A 20,195-nucleotide genomic window follows, 5' to 3' on the forward strand; every position below is an offset into this window, starting at 1 on the left:
CGCATGCCGCTGAGAGTGGGAAACGGCGGCGCGGGGCGGTACAAAGGATGTACCCTCGCTTCAAGATACACAACATCGGTGGCCACAAATTTAGGGAGTCCCAAACAGAGGCGCGCAGTGCTTCTCACTCTAAGAGCAGAAAGAGGACGCAGTTTGCCGCCGCTCTAGAGTACCTAACGCAGCCAAATCCTAAGATAGGGCGGATATACATTTTATAAATCGTCAGAAGAGCGTGTCTACGCTCACCACAGCGGGGGTTGCTCAGCCTGAGCAACAGTCCGACCGCCCGAACCCCTTTCGCAGCAACCTGATCCATATGCGTCCGCCAAGAGAGAGGTCATATCTAATCCCGAGAAACTTTACAAAGCACATACTTGTTCAGTCACGTGATGCCAGTAAGTAAGTGAGGTATTTACCTGATCAGAAATCGGGAAAACTAACAGCGCACACTATTTAGATTAAGAGTGGATATCAATTAACCATCGGCCAAGGGCATTTTAATATGACTAACAACCTGTAAAGGGAATTTAAGTCACTAGCAGCAGCAAAGACAAGCTATATCGTCAGCATATACGCATGTAGTCACATCAGGAGAGGTCGGAATAATACTTAGAAGTTGAAAAGCACGGTGGAGAGAAGTACCTTGGGGCGCACCTCTAGATTGATGCAATTCGGTTGAAGATACCCCGCGTTGACAGCAATAAAGTTTCCTGTCGGTTAGGAATGCTGAAACCCATGCCACAAAGTAACTTGCCGAGCCCAGGGCCAATACTCGGCGAAGCAGGAGCCCATGTTCTACGATGGCATACGCTTTACTGTCGTCAAGAGTAACAAGCGCAGCATATTGGCGACGTTGGCGAGCTAACCGGACGCGACTCTCTAATGGTCGGTTTGCGCACACCGTACGGAGCACCCAGGAATGAAACCAATCTGACAGGAATTTTGCAGCCCGTTTGCGGTGATGAAGGGCTTGACTCGATCATACAGCACACGTTGCATTAGTTTCACAAGATTCGAGGTCAAACAAATTGGTCTGTGGGGCACAGTGGTATCAGGAGTGGTGCGGCCACATTTATTTTTGCTGATGCCGTTCTATGGACGAATGCGGTTTGTGCAAGCCTTGAAGAGCTGAAGATGATGGCTGATGATGGCCAAGCTCTTCATCGCGCGAGCAGAAGCAGTGGCGCTACAGGTCTAATGTTGCCTAAGACGAACTCTTCCCTTGCTCTTTAAGCACAGGGACAACGTTTGAAAGACTATATATTTGAAATCCATGGGGTTCTCCAATGGGGGATCCATTGGGGGATCCTTCGAAGAGGAGAGTGAAGTTCACGGTGCTGTACTTTGTTTTGCCGCATCCGGTTCGCGGCTTTTGTCCCATGTCTGCAGCGGCGTGCGTTGACAGCTTGAAGCGCGGTCAACAGGATGTTGCCACGCTAGCTGCAGGCATAAGGAGCGACGATGCTGAACAGATGGGTTGAAGTGACTTTCCTTGAACTTGGGTCAACCGGACGTTGGGAAAGTGAGAGTGTTCGCGATGCTAGCAGCAGGAAAGCATAATTCTCCAAAATCGTGATGGTGGAAAGTGTACATATGTGTACAGTGTTTGTCGCAATGAGTTACCTTCTTTCCCCAATGATTGATTGGTTGTGTTGTCCTTTCCAAATTGCTGATTGGTGATGTTTTCTTGACCCCAATAATTTATTTGGTGGACGTTTGTGCAGCTACCTGATTGGTTATTCTCCCCACCGAGGGCGGGGACATAGGGTTTAAAACCAGCGTTTCAGCAGGACCGAGGGCTGGTTTCGTCACGTCGAGTCAGTCAAGTGTAAATATGTTTTCTCCTTGCGTGTATCTTCCTTTGTGCTTTTAATTGTTATAAAAAGTTAACCTCTCCAGAAGTGTCCTCTAGCAATGTGATTGAGAAATTCTAATCTGCAAGACGTCAAGCATCCTACAACAATCATGAACCCAATTCCCCTCTACAAGATCAAGAGAGAACCTCAACTAGGAGCTTAATCGTCGGAGAGGTGACACAGTCAGCGCCAGGAGCTGCGGAAGGTAACCGATTTACAATTTGGGAGAGGTCAGAAACAGATACATTACCATGGGCGTCCGGAGGGGGGGGCAAGGGGGGGCGGTTGCACCCCCCTGGAAAATCACTCACTCGAACCGTGAGTGATGGCCGCACGCCAGGGGCGGTGGTGCGCTCAGTCAAAAGGGTAAAAGCAGCCCCGCATGGTCACATCTGCGAAATGCCGCGTCCGGGCGTGCGTCGTTCCGCCGTTTTCAAACCACGCCATCGTTAGCTCTACTGAAGGGCGACCTGTTCCAGACATACAGCGGCACCGGCGAGCATGTGTTTCGAGCCGCCTTGAGATGGGTGTCTGTTTCTTTGATCTCTAGAGAGATAGCGACACGGAGGCAGACAGTGCACGGGGCATCTTGTTTTCGCCTATCGTTACGCCGGTCACCGATGAATTCTTAAGGAGGGAAAGACAAATCAGCCGTGCCCACCCCCGCTTTGTCGGGCTGCTCAGGGGCAAGCGGGCGATGAGTTGGCGCCGCCGCCGCTCGCTGTCTCCTCCGATCCACGGGTAGCGCAGTTCGGTAGAAGCGCCGCTTTCAGAATCTCCGGCAAAGGGGATTAGCTGCTTTTGTTCACGGCGACGCAGTCTCCCGAGGCGCCCCCACACCAGCGTTCTTTGCGTCTTCTGCGAAAACCAGCGCCTTTGGTCAACGCAGCCCGATGGCGCCTGCCTGGCTCGCCTGTCACCTCTGGCTGGGCCTCAAATCACAACAGCGCCCATGTACTGTGCGTGTCAGTGCATGGTAAAGAGACCCAGGTGGTCGACATTACCCGGAACTCTGTACTACTCCATCCCTCATAGCCTGAGTCGTTTTGGGGCTCTGAACCCCATAAAAACACAAAAACAAATTTTCCGACCGGAGTGGCGAGTGTCCCTTCCCCTCGGAAGTTGCGCGGCGTTCCTTTCACCCCCAAAGTGCGCATTCGGGGATATTGCGGCAAGTAAGCCCTCGCACGTGTGCGCGCCTCTGTGTTTGTGCTTGGGTGTTTTTAGTGGCCGGTTGTCAGCGAAGCTGAGAACAACCAAGACAGCGGACGAGAAAACGACGAGCGGCGAGCAGTGTGTGTGGGGTTGCTCGACTGTGCGGATGCGCAAGCAAGATGGAGCGAGGTGTATGAAGCTGCGAGCGTGCATTTATCTTGTAAATAAGTTTTCGTTGTATATATATATAGTCATCTTTTGTTTTCAACGTACGCGTTCAACAGTTTTTCCAATCAATGTGTATGATGAGTGTGCACCGAGAGCGTGTAATGAAGCACAGAAGTGAATTTATCACACGTGTAATTACGCAATTCGCCCAGAAAAACCCGAGGCGCCTACAGTTGCTGTTCAAGGAAGACTGACTGAGTGACTGTAGTTGCGTGTTTGCGAACATATTGTGCTGTGTGCTGGTCATAAATCCGGGTGAGTCGAGAACCCGTATGCAGGAAGACTGAGCACTCTTCTCCACGAAGTGATATAGCATCTTTTTGCATTTTTTATTAATTTTAGTTGTTTCTTCGTTGATAAACTCCAATGTACCTCTCCTAGCCGCGCTTTACTTTGCTGTTTGTAATTTTTCTTTCATGAGTGCATTTTGTTTAATTTTTATTTATATATAAATAAATAAACTTACTCCGCAAATAGCGCCTTTTTGCTACGAACATACCCCCCCCCCCCCCCCCCCCCCCCCCCGGGGCACCAACGGGGCACCCCCTGCAAAAAATTCTGCGGACGCCCTTGTACATTACCAAAGTCACCGTATAGTGATTACCCACTCTTGGCGGACGGGGATAGAACAGCTTGCCGTGGTCTAGATAGATACTCATCAGTCTGTTCATCATATCCATACTTTGCATGAGAGACTGTGCGTTTAAAAGTTGGTGCGATAAATTTGTAATCGATCCATTTGCGGAACCATTGATTATGAAGTATTGGACAACGTATGCCTTCCACCTCTTCCGATACTCTCGAGACCAGAACAGGACTGAATGGAAAACGACACTGAAGAAGAAGAAGCAGTCCCGTCGCCGCGTCGCCACGCATTCTGTGAGCGCAGAGAAAGAATGAGCGGCGCAGGCAAGACGTCCCCGAGGCTGACGAGGCACCGGTCACCCACGTCTCGGAGTCCCTCCTCCGGGACACGGCACGGCTCCCTCAGCGAGCAGCTGCCGGGCCACCTTCCCAAGGGCCGCATCTCTCCCAAGGGCTACGTTCCACCGAGGCCTCGCGTCCCCGCCCAGGGAAGTGAATCGCCGTCGGGCAGCGAGTCTCCCAGGGGTCGCGACTCAACGGAGCACCAGGCGTCTAGCCACCACGCATCACCCAGGAGCCCACCATCACCTAACGCACTGGTGTCGCCGAGGGGAAACGTGTCACCGAAAAACCGCCCGCCACATGGGAGGTAAGGATCCGCGTTTTTCTTTCGCTGGTTGTAAAGCTGAAGTATGGCTCAGGTCAGATCAGCATGGTTTACTTTGTAGCCGAAATCAACACGAGAAAACGATCACCTATGAGAACATCCTCAGGATTGCCAGTTTGCTGCTCTCTAATGGCGTATCCCGTGAGACTGCGCCGTGTGCATGTTCTTGGTAAGAGCTGGGGCTGAAGAGACAATAGACGGAAACATTCAACGCTCCCTTTAAGTCAGCCCTCGCATAATGACTGCACTTCAAGGGCACATAACGGCTTGCGTTGGAGCAGCTGGGCGTGAAGTGAAATCCCGCTTGAACAAATTTCAAGGGACCGCAAGCAAAGGCATGTCCAAAGTTCCAAAGGTTTTCAAATGCATGCTACTTCCCTCCGCACGCGGGGGCGTGCAAGCCTGGATACCGACGCGCCGGTTTCTGGTTCCGGAGAAACCAGTTGCACGCGGCGGTTCACAGTGGCCAGGCTCTAAAGCGACGATTCCTCGGGGAAGCGGCTTCGCAGCCGGCCGCGAGGCTGTAATGGTTACTGCGGGATGCCGAGGAAGGAGAGTGTAGTACAGCCATGAAACGTACAGTCTACACCGTCGATGTTGTCGAGTACCGATGGAGTAGGCCCGGGCCATCCTATCCTAAGCCACGTTTTTGGTTTGTGGCCCGGTCGCCCGGCCTTGAACACTCCCTCCTCCGTAGGAGAGGAGCAAGCTAGGGGAAGAAATAAGCGCATGGTTGGTTGGTTGGAAGCACAGGTTGGTCCCCACGGACGGTTGGGTCATGGTGCCGAGGGCCGGTGGGCGGATAGGCTGACGACCTTAACCTCTACTGGCTGGATCACATCACACATACTTAGGGTGTCTGAAAAACCGCGCAAAACATTCGAAGTCGTGGACGGGCCCCAGGTAGCTGACCCTGAGTTAGGTTCTCCTGTCTCCGGCGGTCGGAGCCCGTTACGTTTGGTGGGTAGTTGGGCATCCCATGACCGGGCCGCACCATTGGGCAATCTCGATGCTCTCCCTGTCCTGGCCAGGTAGGCCAGCAACGGAGTCGAGATAACTGAAGGATCAGAGCAAACAACTCGCTATCCCCATACCTACCCTTAATCCCATTACCCATTTCGTGACAACCATCATCCCATCCATTTTGCCCATCATTTCCGCTACTTCCCTGGGGAGATCAGGGAAGTCTCCCCGGGCCCGCTCCCGCGGCTGTGGGTCGCTATAGTAGCCTTTTCTTATTGATTTCTTGCCACCTCCGGGCGGCAAAATCATAACTGCCTACAGGCCAAATCTTTTATATCAACATTGGCATTATACCCGCGATATATGAGTGGTGCGGGAGAGACTTATTTTCTTATTCATTTTTCATGCCTCGAACTCTACTTTGTCCTTGGTCTTCCCGAGGTCTCCCCCCCGCCACCAGATTCGGTCCAGAGTGGTTTCGGCTGCTAAGCTTTGTTCCTGTGCAACGCCAGCGGTGGGAATGGATACGGCCAGGACCCATCCTCTGGGGCAGCGAGCCCCAAGGAAGGCTGGAGCGACTCCCACGGAACTGAGAGGTCCGGTTGCGCTGTGAGGTCTGATGCATGGGCGGAGGCAGGCCTGGGTTGCATACTCAGGTTGGACTCACAGAATCCGGCACGGAAGGCACAAATAGTTTGAAAAGGTTTTGAAATATATGCGACTTCCCTCCTTCACCCTTGGGTGGGTACGTCCGGCTGCCGACGCGGCTGTTTCAGGTTGAAGAGGAACCAGGTCCGCGCGGTGGTTCTATAGTAGCCTGGTTCTAAAACGACACCTCGGGGAAGTGTCCTTATGCCAGCCGCGTGGCCGTGAAAGGCCGTTGCGGGACGCTGAGGAAGGGGGTCGGAGTACATCAGAACGCGAACACCGTCCATGTTGTGGAGCACCGGCGTAGTAGGGCCGGGTCATCATACCCTTTACCAGGTTCTTTGTATGTGGCTCGGTCAGCCCTGCCCCGAACACTCACTCCTTTGTAGGTGAGGAGGAAGCAAGGGGAGAAAAGCAGAAATGCATGGTTGGTTCGTCGAAGTACGGGTGGCCTCCGTGGGAGGGCTTAGGTCAAGGGCCGAGTCCTGGTGAGCCGTTAAGCTAAGAATGTAAGGCTCCTGAGGAAAGGATCACATTACACATACTTTCACTGTCTGAAAAACCGCCAAAAGCACTCGGCGGTTAGTAGCTAGTAGGAACGGAAACCCCTGAGTCGGAAGAACCGACCACCTGGACTGCGGTAAATGCAGGCTGTGGAATCAAGCTTCGTGGAGGGGCCCTAGGTCACTACCGCCGTGATAGCTTCTTCTGCCTACGGCGTCAAAGCCCACTTCGTTTGGTGGGTGGTCAGGCATACCGTGAATAGGGGCCTCACAACTGAGACACTCTCGACGTTCTCCCTGGCCTGGCCAGGCAGGCCTGAAAAGGAGTCGGGGAGAATCGGAAGGATTGTGGCAAGAACTTGCGGACCCCATTGATATCCAACTCCCATAACCCATAACCCTAAAACCAACTTTTATATCCCTCATGGCCCATCCCTATCCGATTTTCAAACGGGAGATGAGGGGAGTCTCCCCAGGCCCACTGCTCCGGCTGTAGGCTCCTGGAGCAGCTTTCCCTTTTGATTTCTTTCCCCCTTCGGGTGAAAAAATACAATTTGCCCTTGTGCTTCACCTTTTATATTAAATTGGGAATTATACCTGCGTGTTGCAGGCCAGGCTGCTTATTTTTTTTAATGATTTAAAATGCCTCAAAACTATATTTGTCCTTGGCTTTGCTGACGTACGAAACGTGCTTCTTCCCTAAACAATTCGTACTATATCGAACCCTCTGTTGGGCAGTGGGACACACAGGTCTCACTACGTAATCCATGCCACAGGGCTCGTTAGAGGCAATGGGACGCAGGAGTCCCACTTATGCTGTGCTGCCACCTATTTTAAGTTTTCTGTATTTTGTTCAAATGTGGTTTCAGCCATGTCCCCTTAATGAGGCAGCGAACCGAGAGCTTGAAATTTCGTTCGCTTTCTCGGAGATGTTGCAAGTTTTTGACTATATGCGGTCTCGAAAAAAATAAAATTAACTTATACGTTGATTGCTTTTTGTTCATATAAAGGAACTGCCCTAGATCAGTATGAGGGCTAGTTATAAAAATTTTGAGGAGACAGGTAAAAAAAGGGAAGCACTTTTTTTTTACCCTACAGAAAATAGTTGTTTATTTCGCTAAGCCTACCGACTGAATTTCGAGCGGCAACTTTCATATATCTTACATAAAGTTTGTTCTTGGGCGCCAACTTATCAAAAGCAAGACAATCAGAGGCACCAGCAACAAGAACCCCTTCCGCAAGAAAAAGGATAGTAAAAAGATCGCCAAAACGTGCTTCACATGGATGAATTTTGGTTAATCGCCGACAAATCACAACCCCGTGAAATTTGAAAACAGGCGCAGATGCCGATGTGTTCCAAGATGGGGAAAAAAGTGTCGGTCTGAGTTGTGCTTCGTGCAACATGTTTTGGGCCGTTTCATGAAGCTGTTAGTGAGAACTAACCGAGTGCGGAAAGCCATGTAGTTAAAGGCAAGAAATGCGTCCCACTTTTTAAAGTTGAACTGTTCGTGTTAAAATGGTGATATTTGTTGAGAACCATTTAAGTGCAACTTTTCTCCACGTGCAGTTAAAGAAAATGTCAGTGTTCTTGCAAAAAATATATGCTTTTCGCAAAAGGGCCAATGTTGCTGGGCTTGGCTGCAGAGCTCGTAACGCGACCCGAAGAGTTGCTTAATTGTCAAAACTATATTTATCTACCTTCTAGCGCTGTGTTTATGCAAACATTACTCTGACGCCAGCAAATTAAATAAGCATGAGGAAAAAGCGCGGCACCCTTGGCCTAATCGACGGGTCGAAGAAAGTCACCTTTAAATCCACACTGCGTCTGCTGAGTCCTCACCTCCTCTTGTCTTGAATCGTTCCTTTTGCATTATGTCAGTTTGTAGCGGACCGTTGCACCCGTCTGTGCTTGAACTGCCCTGATGCTTCGAAGAAATGTCGCCAATTGTTGCCTGCAGCACTTGTAAGAATTTAAGCATTGTTGTTCAAAACTGATGCATCCGCGCGACGCGCTGAGAATTGCAGAGCTGATCATCTATTCGGCTGACATGCTTTAGTGGAGAACAGCGCAAAGAACACAGACACTGGCAGACACTCGTCGACTGTTGTCTACCTGTGTCTTTGTATTTTTTACGTTGTGCAGCACTCAAGCACAAAACAAGGTACATCTGTCATAAGATTTTTCATACTTTGCGTTAAAGACGACAGTTTAAATAGCGTCAGTAGTTGATGTGCTGCCAAATGAGGTAAGGCACTTTATTTTTTCTGTCAAGAGAGGAGGGGCATCCTGCAATGTGTTCGAGATTGAAAATGTTGTAATGTTAACTAATGTTAACTTTTATGTTATGCGCGTAATTTTCCTGAGTTTGTGCAGCATTTTGTGTGTCAGAAGTCTGGTGTAATGAAGTGCCTGCCTTGTGACAGTTTTTTTTTATCAGTTTCACCACTGGGCTTTGATAACTGTTCCAACATTGCCAAAAGTAGCAAGCCCTCCTCAACATTCAGCGTTGAGCGTTCACGCCTAGCGTTTCAGTCAAAATCGCCCCCTTTTCGTAGGAAGCCTACGTCGCTGATGGCCCAAGATGGGTCGACAAAGTGGCCGCCGTACATTAGCAACGCGCTTATTTTGTGCACTCTACTCGTTTGCCTTTACGGATTGCGAGGATGTCTGCCGAAGTGCTTGAGGCGAAAACATCACAGTGACGTTGCTGCCATCGACTTTCTTCATACAGTGTGATTGCTGGCGTAAATGACTTCCAGTAATAATTGGCCATTCCTGCTACCTAAAGGCGCTTGGGGATCTCGCGAACAAACCTTCACGCGCGTGCGACCTGTACATATTTATATTTATCATGTATATATGTAAATAGATCTGTTGTCAGTGTACTCCTCGCTTTGTCCTTTCTACTATCCCCTCCCCTCTTTCTTTTCACTCCTACACTCTGCCTGCTATCCTTTATTTCCGCTGCCCCAGCTCAGGTGCTTCCAGCAGCGATAGCAGATGTTGGGGTAGAAAAAATTATTTTACCTTCCATATTCAATGCAAAATAAAACCACTACAACAACAATCTCACGAACTACCTAAAGGTGCACTGAAGAGGAATCTGAACTCGTCTTTCTGCCGCGGGAACTTCATCTACACGTTCCAAGCATTCTTAGAAACTTCTACTTATTGCCCTGTGTGGCCGATTTCCCTAAATAAATCGAATTAACGTCCGGCTCCCGCCTTTATTGTTTGAATTCTCACCGCACGGTTGGCGGAGTCGACCAACGCGTGGAGTGCCTTTCAACCAGCACCGTGGAGGCTTTGCTTTCGCTTTATTTTGTTTTTATGTTTCTGTGAATAAACAGTTTCATTCGCAGATAATATAGCCGCAAAATAAGCGCGAAGAAATAAAAATACGCGCGGACTATTTGCTTCTACGGATTACTACGTATTATTTCGCCTATGGCAGAGCGGAAAGCCGCCATGGGGCTGGGTGAAAGGCACTCCACGCGTTGGTCGACTCCGCCCACCGTACGGAGAGAATTCAAAAAAAAAAGAAAAGGCGGGAGCCGGACGTTAATTCGATTTAATTAGGGAAATCGGTCACACAGGGATATAAATCGAAGTTTCTGATAATGCTCGGAACGTGTAGATTGTGTTCCCTCGGCAAAAAGACGAGTTCAGATTCCTTTTCACTGCACCTTTAATGATGACTTCTTTCACCTATCGCTATGAGGAGGTCTGTCAAACCGATTCGACTTTCCACTTGAGATACTGTTTTCCTATTCTTTCTCTGTTTATGCTGGCAGCCGCTCTTTTTCGTCAGTACCAGTCACAAATGTTCCCCAAACCTCGCAGAAAACGGACGCCGCCGAGAAGGTCTCCGCCGAGAAATCCTGCGTGGACTTCGCCCCAGGTGTCGCCGATGGAGTCGCCCACAGTGTCCAAGGATTCTCCCACGGAGTCCCCGAAGGAGTCGCCTACGATGTCCCCCCTGGACTGCGCTTCCCCGTTGACCGGCGGCTCCATGTCTCCACGGCCGGAGGAAGACTATCCGGGGTGTGGCAGCCGCGCCTCTTCCAGGAAGCGCGGCGGCTCTGGCCGTGTGAGCTGGGAACAGCAGGAGCCCGCGCACGAGGTTACTCCCAAGCCCCGAAGGAGGCCGCTGTACGAGTGGCTCGCGAGGTGAGCACAGCAGCTGGGCTCTTACAGGGCGCAGCGGATCTATGTGACACTCGTACTCCCGCCGTGAAAACTTAATGGAACGGGACATTGGCGAACGCATTCGTCTTCGCTCTCAAGGACGCGTCACTTGAGCTTTAATTGCGCACTGTGTAATTTGGAGCTCCGGTATTAATAGCCATAATATCTACATCAGCCTGAGCGCAAAGACGGTGAAGAAATTAAGGTTTGCCTTAGTATACCTTTCTAGTAACATTCAACAGCGGGTATACACATGCGCTACGATTGCCTGCAACTGTAACAGACTGTAGTGCTTCATGCCACCGCTTAAGGGTGACTGCGAAAGTGATGTGCGCCGCAAGGAATCGAGCTTACATTGGAACCCTGCTCTATAAAACTTTCGTTGAGGGTACAAGATAACCGCTGGTCCTTAAAGGGCCCCTGCCCACCTGCGGCCAGCAGACACTCTCTACCTCACTTTGAGCGAGCCTCCTCTCCTTCCATTCCCTCCTCGAAATTTTTCTCTCCCGCTCCTCGTCGAGTAGGCTCGGCAAGGCAAAATCACCCCTTCCTTCTCCGGTGTAAGCCGGAGGCGTGGTGTCTGTGGAGTGCGTCACAGGGCGACGTCATGGCCCCGCCTTCAATAGAATTCTTTTCTTGGTTCTTGCATTTTCTCCGCACACTGAACGATCGAGAGGCGCGATCGGCTCGACCACCTAGACTTGTTAGCGAGCGCATCCTTTCATACATCTGTTTGCCATTCCCAGTTAACGAGCCACCTTTTCATTTTCTTTTAGGCCTCCCCACCGTTTCACGAGCGGAGGGGCGGAAGTCGGTTGTGTTCGAAACACACGGCGAAGCGCGGACCCGGCAACCGCCCGTTTGCTTTTCTCCATGCGTGTTTGTGTTCTGTGTGTTTGTGTCTTTTCTCCGCTCCAAAGCATATGTCATTCATTGGAGTCAAGGCGTACGCAAGATGCACGAAAGATAAGCGGTGTGTGGGCGGAGCGGTCAAGTGGGCGAGCGAGGGAAAGGCTCTGCTGCACTAGTAATTAAAACCTTGTTTTGGGGGGCTTGCATAGAAGAAAAAAATCTGAGAAGGGAGCGCGTACGCAGAGCGTCTCGTGAGGTGATCACGGCGGGGGGAGGGGGGGGGGGGGGCGAACCAACTCCCTCAGTTTTACTATTTTTTACTTTTTATGGCAAGGGTTCAAGGCTGTCGCCGCACGCTCCCTCCGCAGTTTTTTTTTTGTTCCTTCATGCGGGTTTGTAGGCATGAGCAGAACAGAAGGCGCTGCGGAAAGCGTTGTGCAGACGACGCGACGCCAAGGCTACGCCCAATCTTCTCCCGTCAGTCAGAACGATGCACCAATGGAGTGCCTTCAGCGAAAGTAACCCCCCATGACGTCAACGGGGTTCAGAGTAGTGGGCCGGGCCCGTTTTTGAAGGAAGGAAAGAACGAAAGGGCTTTGATTTGAATTTTCGCAGCTTTTCGGGGCGCGCATGGCTCTAGTATTTTGCAGAGGTTATCTTCGATGCCTCATCTATGCAGTGGGCTTGTTTTTCAAAAATGTCCGGACCCTGGGCAGTGGCCCTTTCCAAGAGAAGGCAAGCGTAGCAGGGACCGGGAGAATGTTAGGTGGGCGGATGAGATTAAGAAATTTTCGGGGATACGGTGGCCGCAACTGGCGAAGGACAGGGTTAATTTGAGAGACATGGGAGAGGCCTTTGCCCTGCAGTGGGTGTAGTCAGGCTGATGTTGGTGATGATGATGCCTGCAAAAGTGCCAACTAAGAATTCGCATACACTTTACATATAGCCCATCCGTTGTCAGAAACGCGGATACTCAATATTGCCTGGAAGTCTGCGGTCTGCGTATCTTGGAAATTGCGCGGTGATTTTTGTCATAAAATGGCTTGATGGACAGCACATGTTCTTGCTGTTTTTTACTACTTTCTTTGTGTGGTTTCTTACTCGAACTACATTTTGTTCGCAACCTGGAATGTGAATTCCCCGCGACCACCTCGTTTCCCTTTGCACATGCAACATTTGTTTAAAAGCACATAGGTGCTCGCTGTATGTACGAAAAGCCTATAACCTTGTGGAGACGAATCGCGGGCACCAGTCATCGTCAGGTCTCCACAAATATATTCGGCTGGACGCGCTCAGCCAGGCTGGGACGGAACAGCGCTGCGCCGGCCTTGCAGTTAAGCAGCCATGAAAATCCAGTCTGCGCGTGCTTGGCAGGCGAACTGGGACAGTCGTGGTCTTCGGCTGCCGGACCACGATGGCACGCTGCAGGCCCCCCCCTCTAGCGATGAAGCCATGAGCGAGGTGTGAATGGCGAAAAGCGGATAGGCTTGGCGCAAATCGTACGCGACGAGGACTGGCACCGGTCGGGAGGGAATGCAGCGGCACAGTTAGCTATGACGTCGGTGTCAAGATGAGCAGGTTTAAGGCGGTCAACTGAGATTGGGTCCTGCCGGCCGTTGATGAGCAGGAGAAAGTGCTTAGGAGCACGCCGGAACACTTGGTACGGACCATCGTATGGTGGCCGTAAGGGCGGGCGTACGGCGTCGTGGCGAACAAAGACGTGAGTGCACCGCTGAAGGTCGGAGGGCACGTGGACACGACGGGAATACTGGCGCTGACGTGGTGGAACGACAGTGCTCATAGCGCTACGTAGGCGGTAGGTGTAATCTGAGACGTCAGCAGGCGTGGGTGGTGAGGGCTCGAAGAATTCGCCAGGGACACGGAGAGTAGTGCCAAACGTTAGCTCTGCTGCACAGGTAGAAGAGTCACTGCGAAGTGCAGTGCGGAGACCAAGCAGGACGAAGGGTAGGCGCTCAATCCATGGCGAAGGAAAAGCGGATGCCAGAAGTGAAGCTTTCAACTGCCGGTGAAAACGCTCAATGACACCGTTGGAAATCGGGTGGTAAGAGGTCGTCTTGATGTGATTGACGCCGAGGAGCCGAGATAGGTTGGCAAATAAGGTGGAGTCAAATTGACGACCACGATCAGTCTTAATGGTGCGAGAGACACCGTAGCGGCTTATCCACAGTGCGATGAGTGCTCTTGCGATCGACTCCGCCGTTATCTCCACAAGGGGCATCGCTTCAGGCCATCTCGTGAACCTGTCAATGCAGGTTAACAGGTAGCGGTGGTTCCCGCAGGGAGGAAGGGGCCCGACAATGTCGACATGCAGATGGCTGAAGCGGGCGTCCGGGGACGGGAACGTGCCAAGCGGCGTCGCAGTGTGTCGATGCACTTTGCTTTTCTGACAGCTCAGGCACGCGCGCGACCAGCGGCGAACGTCGACGTTGATGCGAGGCCAGACATAGCGAGCCGTGACGAGGCACTGTGTTGCGCGAATGCCAGGGAGGGCCAAAGAATGGAGGGCATCAAAGACGGTTCGTCGGTATGGTGGAGGCACGTAGGGGCGAGGGCGACCGGTTGATGTATCACAAATGAGGGGAACGGCGCAGTCAGGGAGCAAGACGTCCTCCAACACCATAGAGGTGTCGCGCGTGCGAAACCGTTGCAACTCGGCATCGGCTCGTTGAGCAGCAGCCATAGCCGTGAAGTCGATGATTGGCCGTCCATTGTCCGTCGCATTGACTTCAGCACGAGAAAGAGCGTCGGCAACTATGTTGGACTTGCCGCTGATGTGACGAATGTCGCAGGTAAATTCGGAAATGTAGGCGAGCTGCCTGATTTCGCGAGGAGCGTAGGAGGTACTGCTGGATGCCAGCGCGGACGTCAGAGGTTTGTGTTCAGTGAGGATATGAAAGCTGCGTCCCTCGAGAAAATGTCGGAAGTGCTTCACGGCTGAATATATTGCTAGCAGCTCACGGCCGAAGGTGCTGTAGCGGTGTTCAGGGGGCGCAAGCTTCTTGGAAAAGAAGGCAATTGGCTGCCAAACACCAGCGACGAACTGTTGCAAGACCGCGCCGACAGCAGTGTCCGATGCGTCAACCATGACGGACGTGGGCGCGTCACATTTAGGATGAACCAGGAGCGTGTTGCGCCGGCAATGGCTGCTTTGATGCCGCTGAATGCGCGGTCAGCGGCATCGGTCCAAGCAACAAGAGCGGTCGACTTGCTGTGGCCCGAGAGAAGGTCGTGTCGAGGCTGCAGTATTGCAGCGCAGCGAGGAATGAAGCGCCGATAATAGTTGGCGAGGCCAAGGAATTCGCGCAGTTGTCGGGTGGTGGTGGGCCGGGGAAACTGACTGATGGTGACACGGGCTGGCAAGGGGCGAATGCCATGGGCGTTGGTGCGATGGCCGAGAAAGTCCAACTCTGCAACGCCGAACTCGCTTTTCGGGCCGTTGACAACAAGGCCTAAGCGGCAGAGTCTTGCGGGCACTTGACGCAGGTGGAGCTTGTGGGCCTCTGCCGTAGGGCTGAAGACGAGAATGTCGGCAGGATAGGCAAAGCAGCACGTCAAGCCGCGTAGGACTTGGTCAACGAAACGCTGAAAGGTCTGGGCCGCGTTGCGAAGACCGAAAGGCATCTTCAGATATTCAAACATGCCAAAAGGTGTAATAATGGCGGTCTTCGGGATATCCGACAGTTCCAAGGAATCTGGTGATATGCGTTCACAAGATCGACTTTGCTGAAGACTGTGCAGCCATGTAGAGCCGATGTAAAATCTTGTATGCGGGGAATCGGATAGCGGTCAGGGACTGTGGCCTTGTTGAGGGCCCGGTAATCGCCGCACGGCCGCCAGTCGCCGGTCTTTTTGGGCACCATGTGGAGGGGCGACGCCCAAGGACTTGAGGAGGGGCGGATGAAGCCAAGTTCTAGCATATGCTCGAATTCCTGTTTGGCGACAGCGAGGCGATCCGGTGCGACGAGCGCGAGCAAACATGGGAGGCCCAGTCGTCACAATATGATGAGTCACGTCGTGAGCGACTGGCGCTTGGAGAGAGGGTGGTCGGAAGACATCTGGATACTCAGCAAGGATGCTGGACCAAGGGTCGGAAACGGTGCTGTGCGCCTGGAGGAGCCGGAGTTGTGGAGCGCGGCAAGAGACGCCTTGGACGACTAGGCTTGTTTCTGAATCCAGTATTCTGTTTTGCCGCATGTCAACTAGGAGCCTGTAGTGCCATAGAAAGTCGGCGCCGATGATTGGCGTGCGCACGTCCGCGATAACAAATACCCAGCGAAAGGTACGGCGGAGTCCGAGGTCAAGCGTTACCGACTTCTGGCCGTATGTCCGTATGGTGGATCCGTTGACTGCGGTCAGAGGAGGAGAGTCTAAAGGACGGCGCCGCTCAGCCAACGTAGGCGGAAGAAAACAGATCTCGGCACCAGTGTCGATGAAGTAGCGGACCGTGGTTACACGGTCAGTGACGTGGAAAAGGCGACTGGATCGCGGGCCGAGAACACCGGTCGCATTCAGTGTTCGGCCTGACCGTTTCCCGCGAAGGAGCAGGGCTGGCGGCAGTGGCGTGCGCGAGAGCCGTATCGGCGGTGGAACCAGCAAAGGGTCGTCGGGGGCGGAGAACGATTGCCAGAAAAACTGGGGCTGCTACGGCGGGGTGGAGACGACGAATGCGGCCGGCGAGCACGAAGGGCTGCAACTTCAGCTGTAAGCTTCGCCACCTGCCGGGCTAGCTCCTCATGAGTAGAAGTGAGACGGGTATAGCAATCGTCAGGAGCTGGGCTCGATAGCTCAGGGGCAGGAGGGCGATGAAGAGTTGCAACGGAGGGAAAGCCGACGTCCATGATTTTATCCGCCAGCGTAGCCAGGGATTCCAGGGTCTGAGACGAAGACGCGCTCAGGATCATGCGCACCTGCGGAGGCGGGCGCTGCAGGAAGAGTTCCCGAAGGAGCGCGCTGTCGTGGGAAGGAGCCAAGTCTCCAGCCAGGGCGGTCATGCGACGCAACAACTCCGGACTTCGCGTCTTCGTTCTCTGCTCCTGCCCTGCGCTTTGCATCAGCCGCTTCGCTAGGCCTACCACTGCCCGGAGCTCGAGACCCCGCCTAACTTCCATCGTGTAAGCTCTGGCCATGGATCCCTCCACTCCTGTGCCGTCTCCGTCGCCTCGCACGCTGCCACCTCATGAGTCCGCGGTCTCCACCCTCAAGCTCCCCGACTTCTGGTCATCGGACTCGGAACTTTGGTTCCTCACAATCGAGGCCTTGTTCCGCCGGCACCGCATCACGCCCGGGTCACCAAATTTGTGGAGACGAATCGTGGGCACCAGTCATCGTCAGGGCTCCACAAATATATTCGGCTGGACGCGCTCAGCCAGGCTGGGACGGAACAGCGCTGCGCCGGCCTTGCAGTTAAGCAGCCATGAAATTCCAGTCTGCGCGTGCTTGGCAGGCGTACTGGGACAGTCGTCGTCTTCGGCTGCCGGACCACGATGACACGCTACAACCTTTATAGCTAACTTCGTACAGCACCGCGCAAGGAACGACTGCAAACCTAAATCTCAGAAATGTCCTTGAAGTTCGTAGAAGTGGTGTATGCCTTCCTTTGAAGCCAAACTAGACGCCTGTAGTGAGAGAAAATCAATGTGCGTTCCATGCACCGGCTCAAAGCAGTCTAATGAGAAGGCAAAATGAAAAGGCGGCATTCCTTCCAAGTAAGAAGACGTTTCTGGAACAGATCGCCCAAGAGGTGTATTTCCGTAGTTGTTCGACGTTTCAGATTAAGGTGAAACTGAGCTAAGTGTTCAAGGTGGCAAATTAACTAGTGACCGTTGCATACTGAACGAACCTTTAAGAGTAGTTGTGCGGCGGCAAGAGACTACGTTGCATAAGGTAAAGCTATCGCACAAATAAGCCAGGCAGAGGGGAAGTTTCCCCGATCAAAGGTGAAGTAAATGCGGCTACGAGTTTGAAACTGTTTCATCTCAGAACAGTTCAATTCATGTAAGGTTACGTGCGCCTTCTCAGAGAGGTCACTAATTCTATGGCAGGATATAGAACGAAGAACTGCATGACGTAATTAATTGGGAAGGTGATTGAAATCTTAACAGATCTTGGTGAAACTGCTTGCTGACTGAACGGGTGCGAATCTCACGCCTATAATGCAAAAATAAGAGAAAGGTGGGAGCAGAGCATCGCACGTCCCCATTCGAACTAATTTTTGCCGTTATATGCCACTCGTCGGATCTCGCGGTTTGTGCGGGGTTTTCTGTGGTGACTCAGCGACGGCAGCTGTCGAAGTTCTTTCAAGTTGTAACGCGGTGGATTGCTAAGGTGACACGCATCGATGCTTTTGTTCGGTATAAGACAACCTATTTTTACTGCTTACTAGTGCTCCACATTTTTTAGATACAACCGCATGGCTTATGCGAGCTCTTTTTTTTGTTGGATATACGCGAAAGATTATCACACGAAAGGTTATCACGAAACTGAATATTTGCATCTGGATGTAAAAGGCGTTGGATGGCGTTGTTTTGCACAGAGTGCGCAACGCTTCCCGTCTGCGCAGCCGAATGCCGACGAGTGCTGGCTGGCATGGCTCGCCCCAGGACCGAGGACGCGACGCCGAAGGCGACGCTCTCGACCCCAGGTCTCCCACCAGCGACATTAGCAGCCCACCACGGCCCTTCTGGAAGGTGACCAGCGTAAGCAGCTGCTTTCGTCATCAACGGCGGATGGCGTCAGAAATGATAATTCCGCGCACCGATTGGTAATTCTCAGCGAGAGGACGAAAGCACGCAGGGTAGCGGTATGCACAACTGGAACGCCAAAAAAACAAAACTTGGGGCCTTGTTAACCGTTCAGCAGCACCGCCTTCGTTTACCGTCACTTATAATTCACTACGTTACCCTGAGGGAATATTTATGTCCCCATCGCATTGCATGCCCTGTCCATCTCTATATTTTTGAATACACGAAGAACAACAAACTCCAGAAGGTTCGCTATAGCTTATTCTTTTATTTTAAGCAGAATTCGCAAGCTGCCATTTAAGAACTCTCGGAACCTACCATTTACACTCCACCTACTCCAAATGCTCAAATAGCTATTCTACACTCAAGCTCCGCATCCACTTCGCCACTTCGTGCCAGCGGTCGAGGATTATTAGAGCGGATGCACTAAGATAGCATCGAAGCGGTGGGCTAGTGGTTAGCGCGTCCATCTCGTATTCTCGATGATGCTGGGCTGCTATGTGGGAGCTGCAATTTTAATTCTCACCGGTATGTGCGAAAAGGTACAGCTTTACTTGCGGGATCTGGGCTGTTAGTGGAAGATACATTTTTACCGGTGGATGCCCCGAGGGGCTTTATCACCGGTGGACTATGCGCACGGTTCGTCGCTGGGCGGTACGGTTGCAGCGACGATCATTGGAGTTCACCTCCAATGCCTTCAATCACAAGAGCTCATCTCAATCTTCTTCCGGCCTGTGATAGCGAAAAAAATGTACACAAATTGTAGTTGATATATCAGTGTGGATGCTGTAACCGCTCGGCCGCCGTAACTTTGATCTAGGAGCATCCGCATCGCATTCTAGAGCTACTGGGAGGTGAAGGAGATTTTCAGTACCGGTAGACTCAGGGAACAAACTTTGGTTAATGACATCCTAGTCGAAACCAAGAGGAAGAGATAGCTTGGGCAGGGCATGTCATGCGAACGCAAGATAACCGCTGGTCCTTAAGGGTAACGGAGTGGATTCCAAGAGAAATCAAACGTAGCAGGGACGGCAGAAAGTTAGGTGGGCGGATGAGTACGAAATTTGCAGGGATACGGTGGCCGCAGCAAAGGGGAGGGTTAACTGGAGAGACATGCGAGATGTACTTTCACTGCAGTGGACGTAGTCAGGCTGATGATGATGATGATGATTACATTTGTATGCAATCGTTCAGCGCAACGCAGGTATCATTCCTGGGGCACACTGATTACATTTATCAACAACCTTGCAACGCCCCATAGGGATAATTGCTGGGGCACACTGATTACATCTGTCTACAGTCATGCACCACCACATAGGGATTATTGCCTAAAGCTATATACCTATCTACAACAAATAAAGCTATCTATCTACAATCCTGCAGCGCCACAAAGGGTTATTGTTGGGGCGCACTGATTACATCTGTCTAGAATCATGTGGCACCAAATAGGAATCATTGTTAAAGCATAGCGATTACTTCTGTACACAATCGTAGCACCACATAGAAATTATTGCTGAAAGCAGGCTGATTACATATGTGACGTTCCGAGCGTGCGCTACGAGGGCCCATATCTTCGGCGGAATCTTCCCTGTGCTGAACCCCGGAGGCACCCCGGCAAAGGACGCAGCTCGTTCCGTCCTACTCCCTTGTCTCCCCTTAAACGGTCCGCGTTCGACGGCGCCGCGTTGACGGAGCCCCCAGCGGCGGCAAAGCCACTGAAGGGGTACAATGGTACAAAGACGCCGGCGGGAGGGAAAGCCAGCCCAATTAGGCTGCCTGGCCGTACAA

The 20,195-nt window shown here is 52.1% G+C and overlaps 1 protein-coding gene across 1 annotated transcript in view; it reads left to right on the forward strand.

The window, feature by feature from the left end:
* Nucleotides 1–4,135: 4,135 nt before the first annotated feature.
* LOC149337232 (uncharacterized) overlaps nt 4,136–20,195 on the forward strand; it is a 40,341-nt gene continuing 24,281 nt past the window's right edge. The window contains exons 1-3 of the mRNA XM_089554360.1: nt 4,136–4,473; nt 5,967–6,063; nt 10,450–10,776. Of these exons, the coding sequence (XP_089410486.1) occupies nt 4,136–4,473; nt 5,967–6,063; nt 10,450–10,776 (762 nt within the window). The remainder of the gene's footprint in view (nt 4,474–5,966; nt 6,064–10,449; nt 10,777–20,195) is intronic.

This window comes from Amblyomma mixtum, chromosome 7 (assembly GCF_055824585.1).
Source record: "Amblyomma mixtum isolate Tamu chromosome 7, ASM5582458v1, whole genome shotgun sequence".
NCBI classification, from domain to species: Eukaryota; Metazoa; Arthropoda; class Arachnida; order Ixodida; family Ixodidae; genus Amblyomma; species Amblyomma mixtum.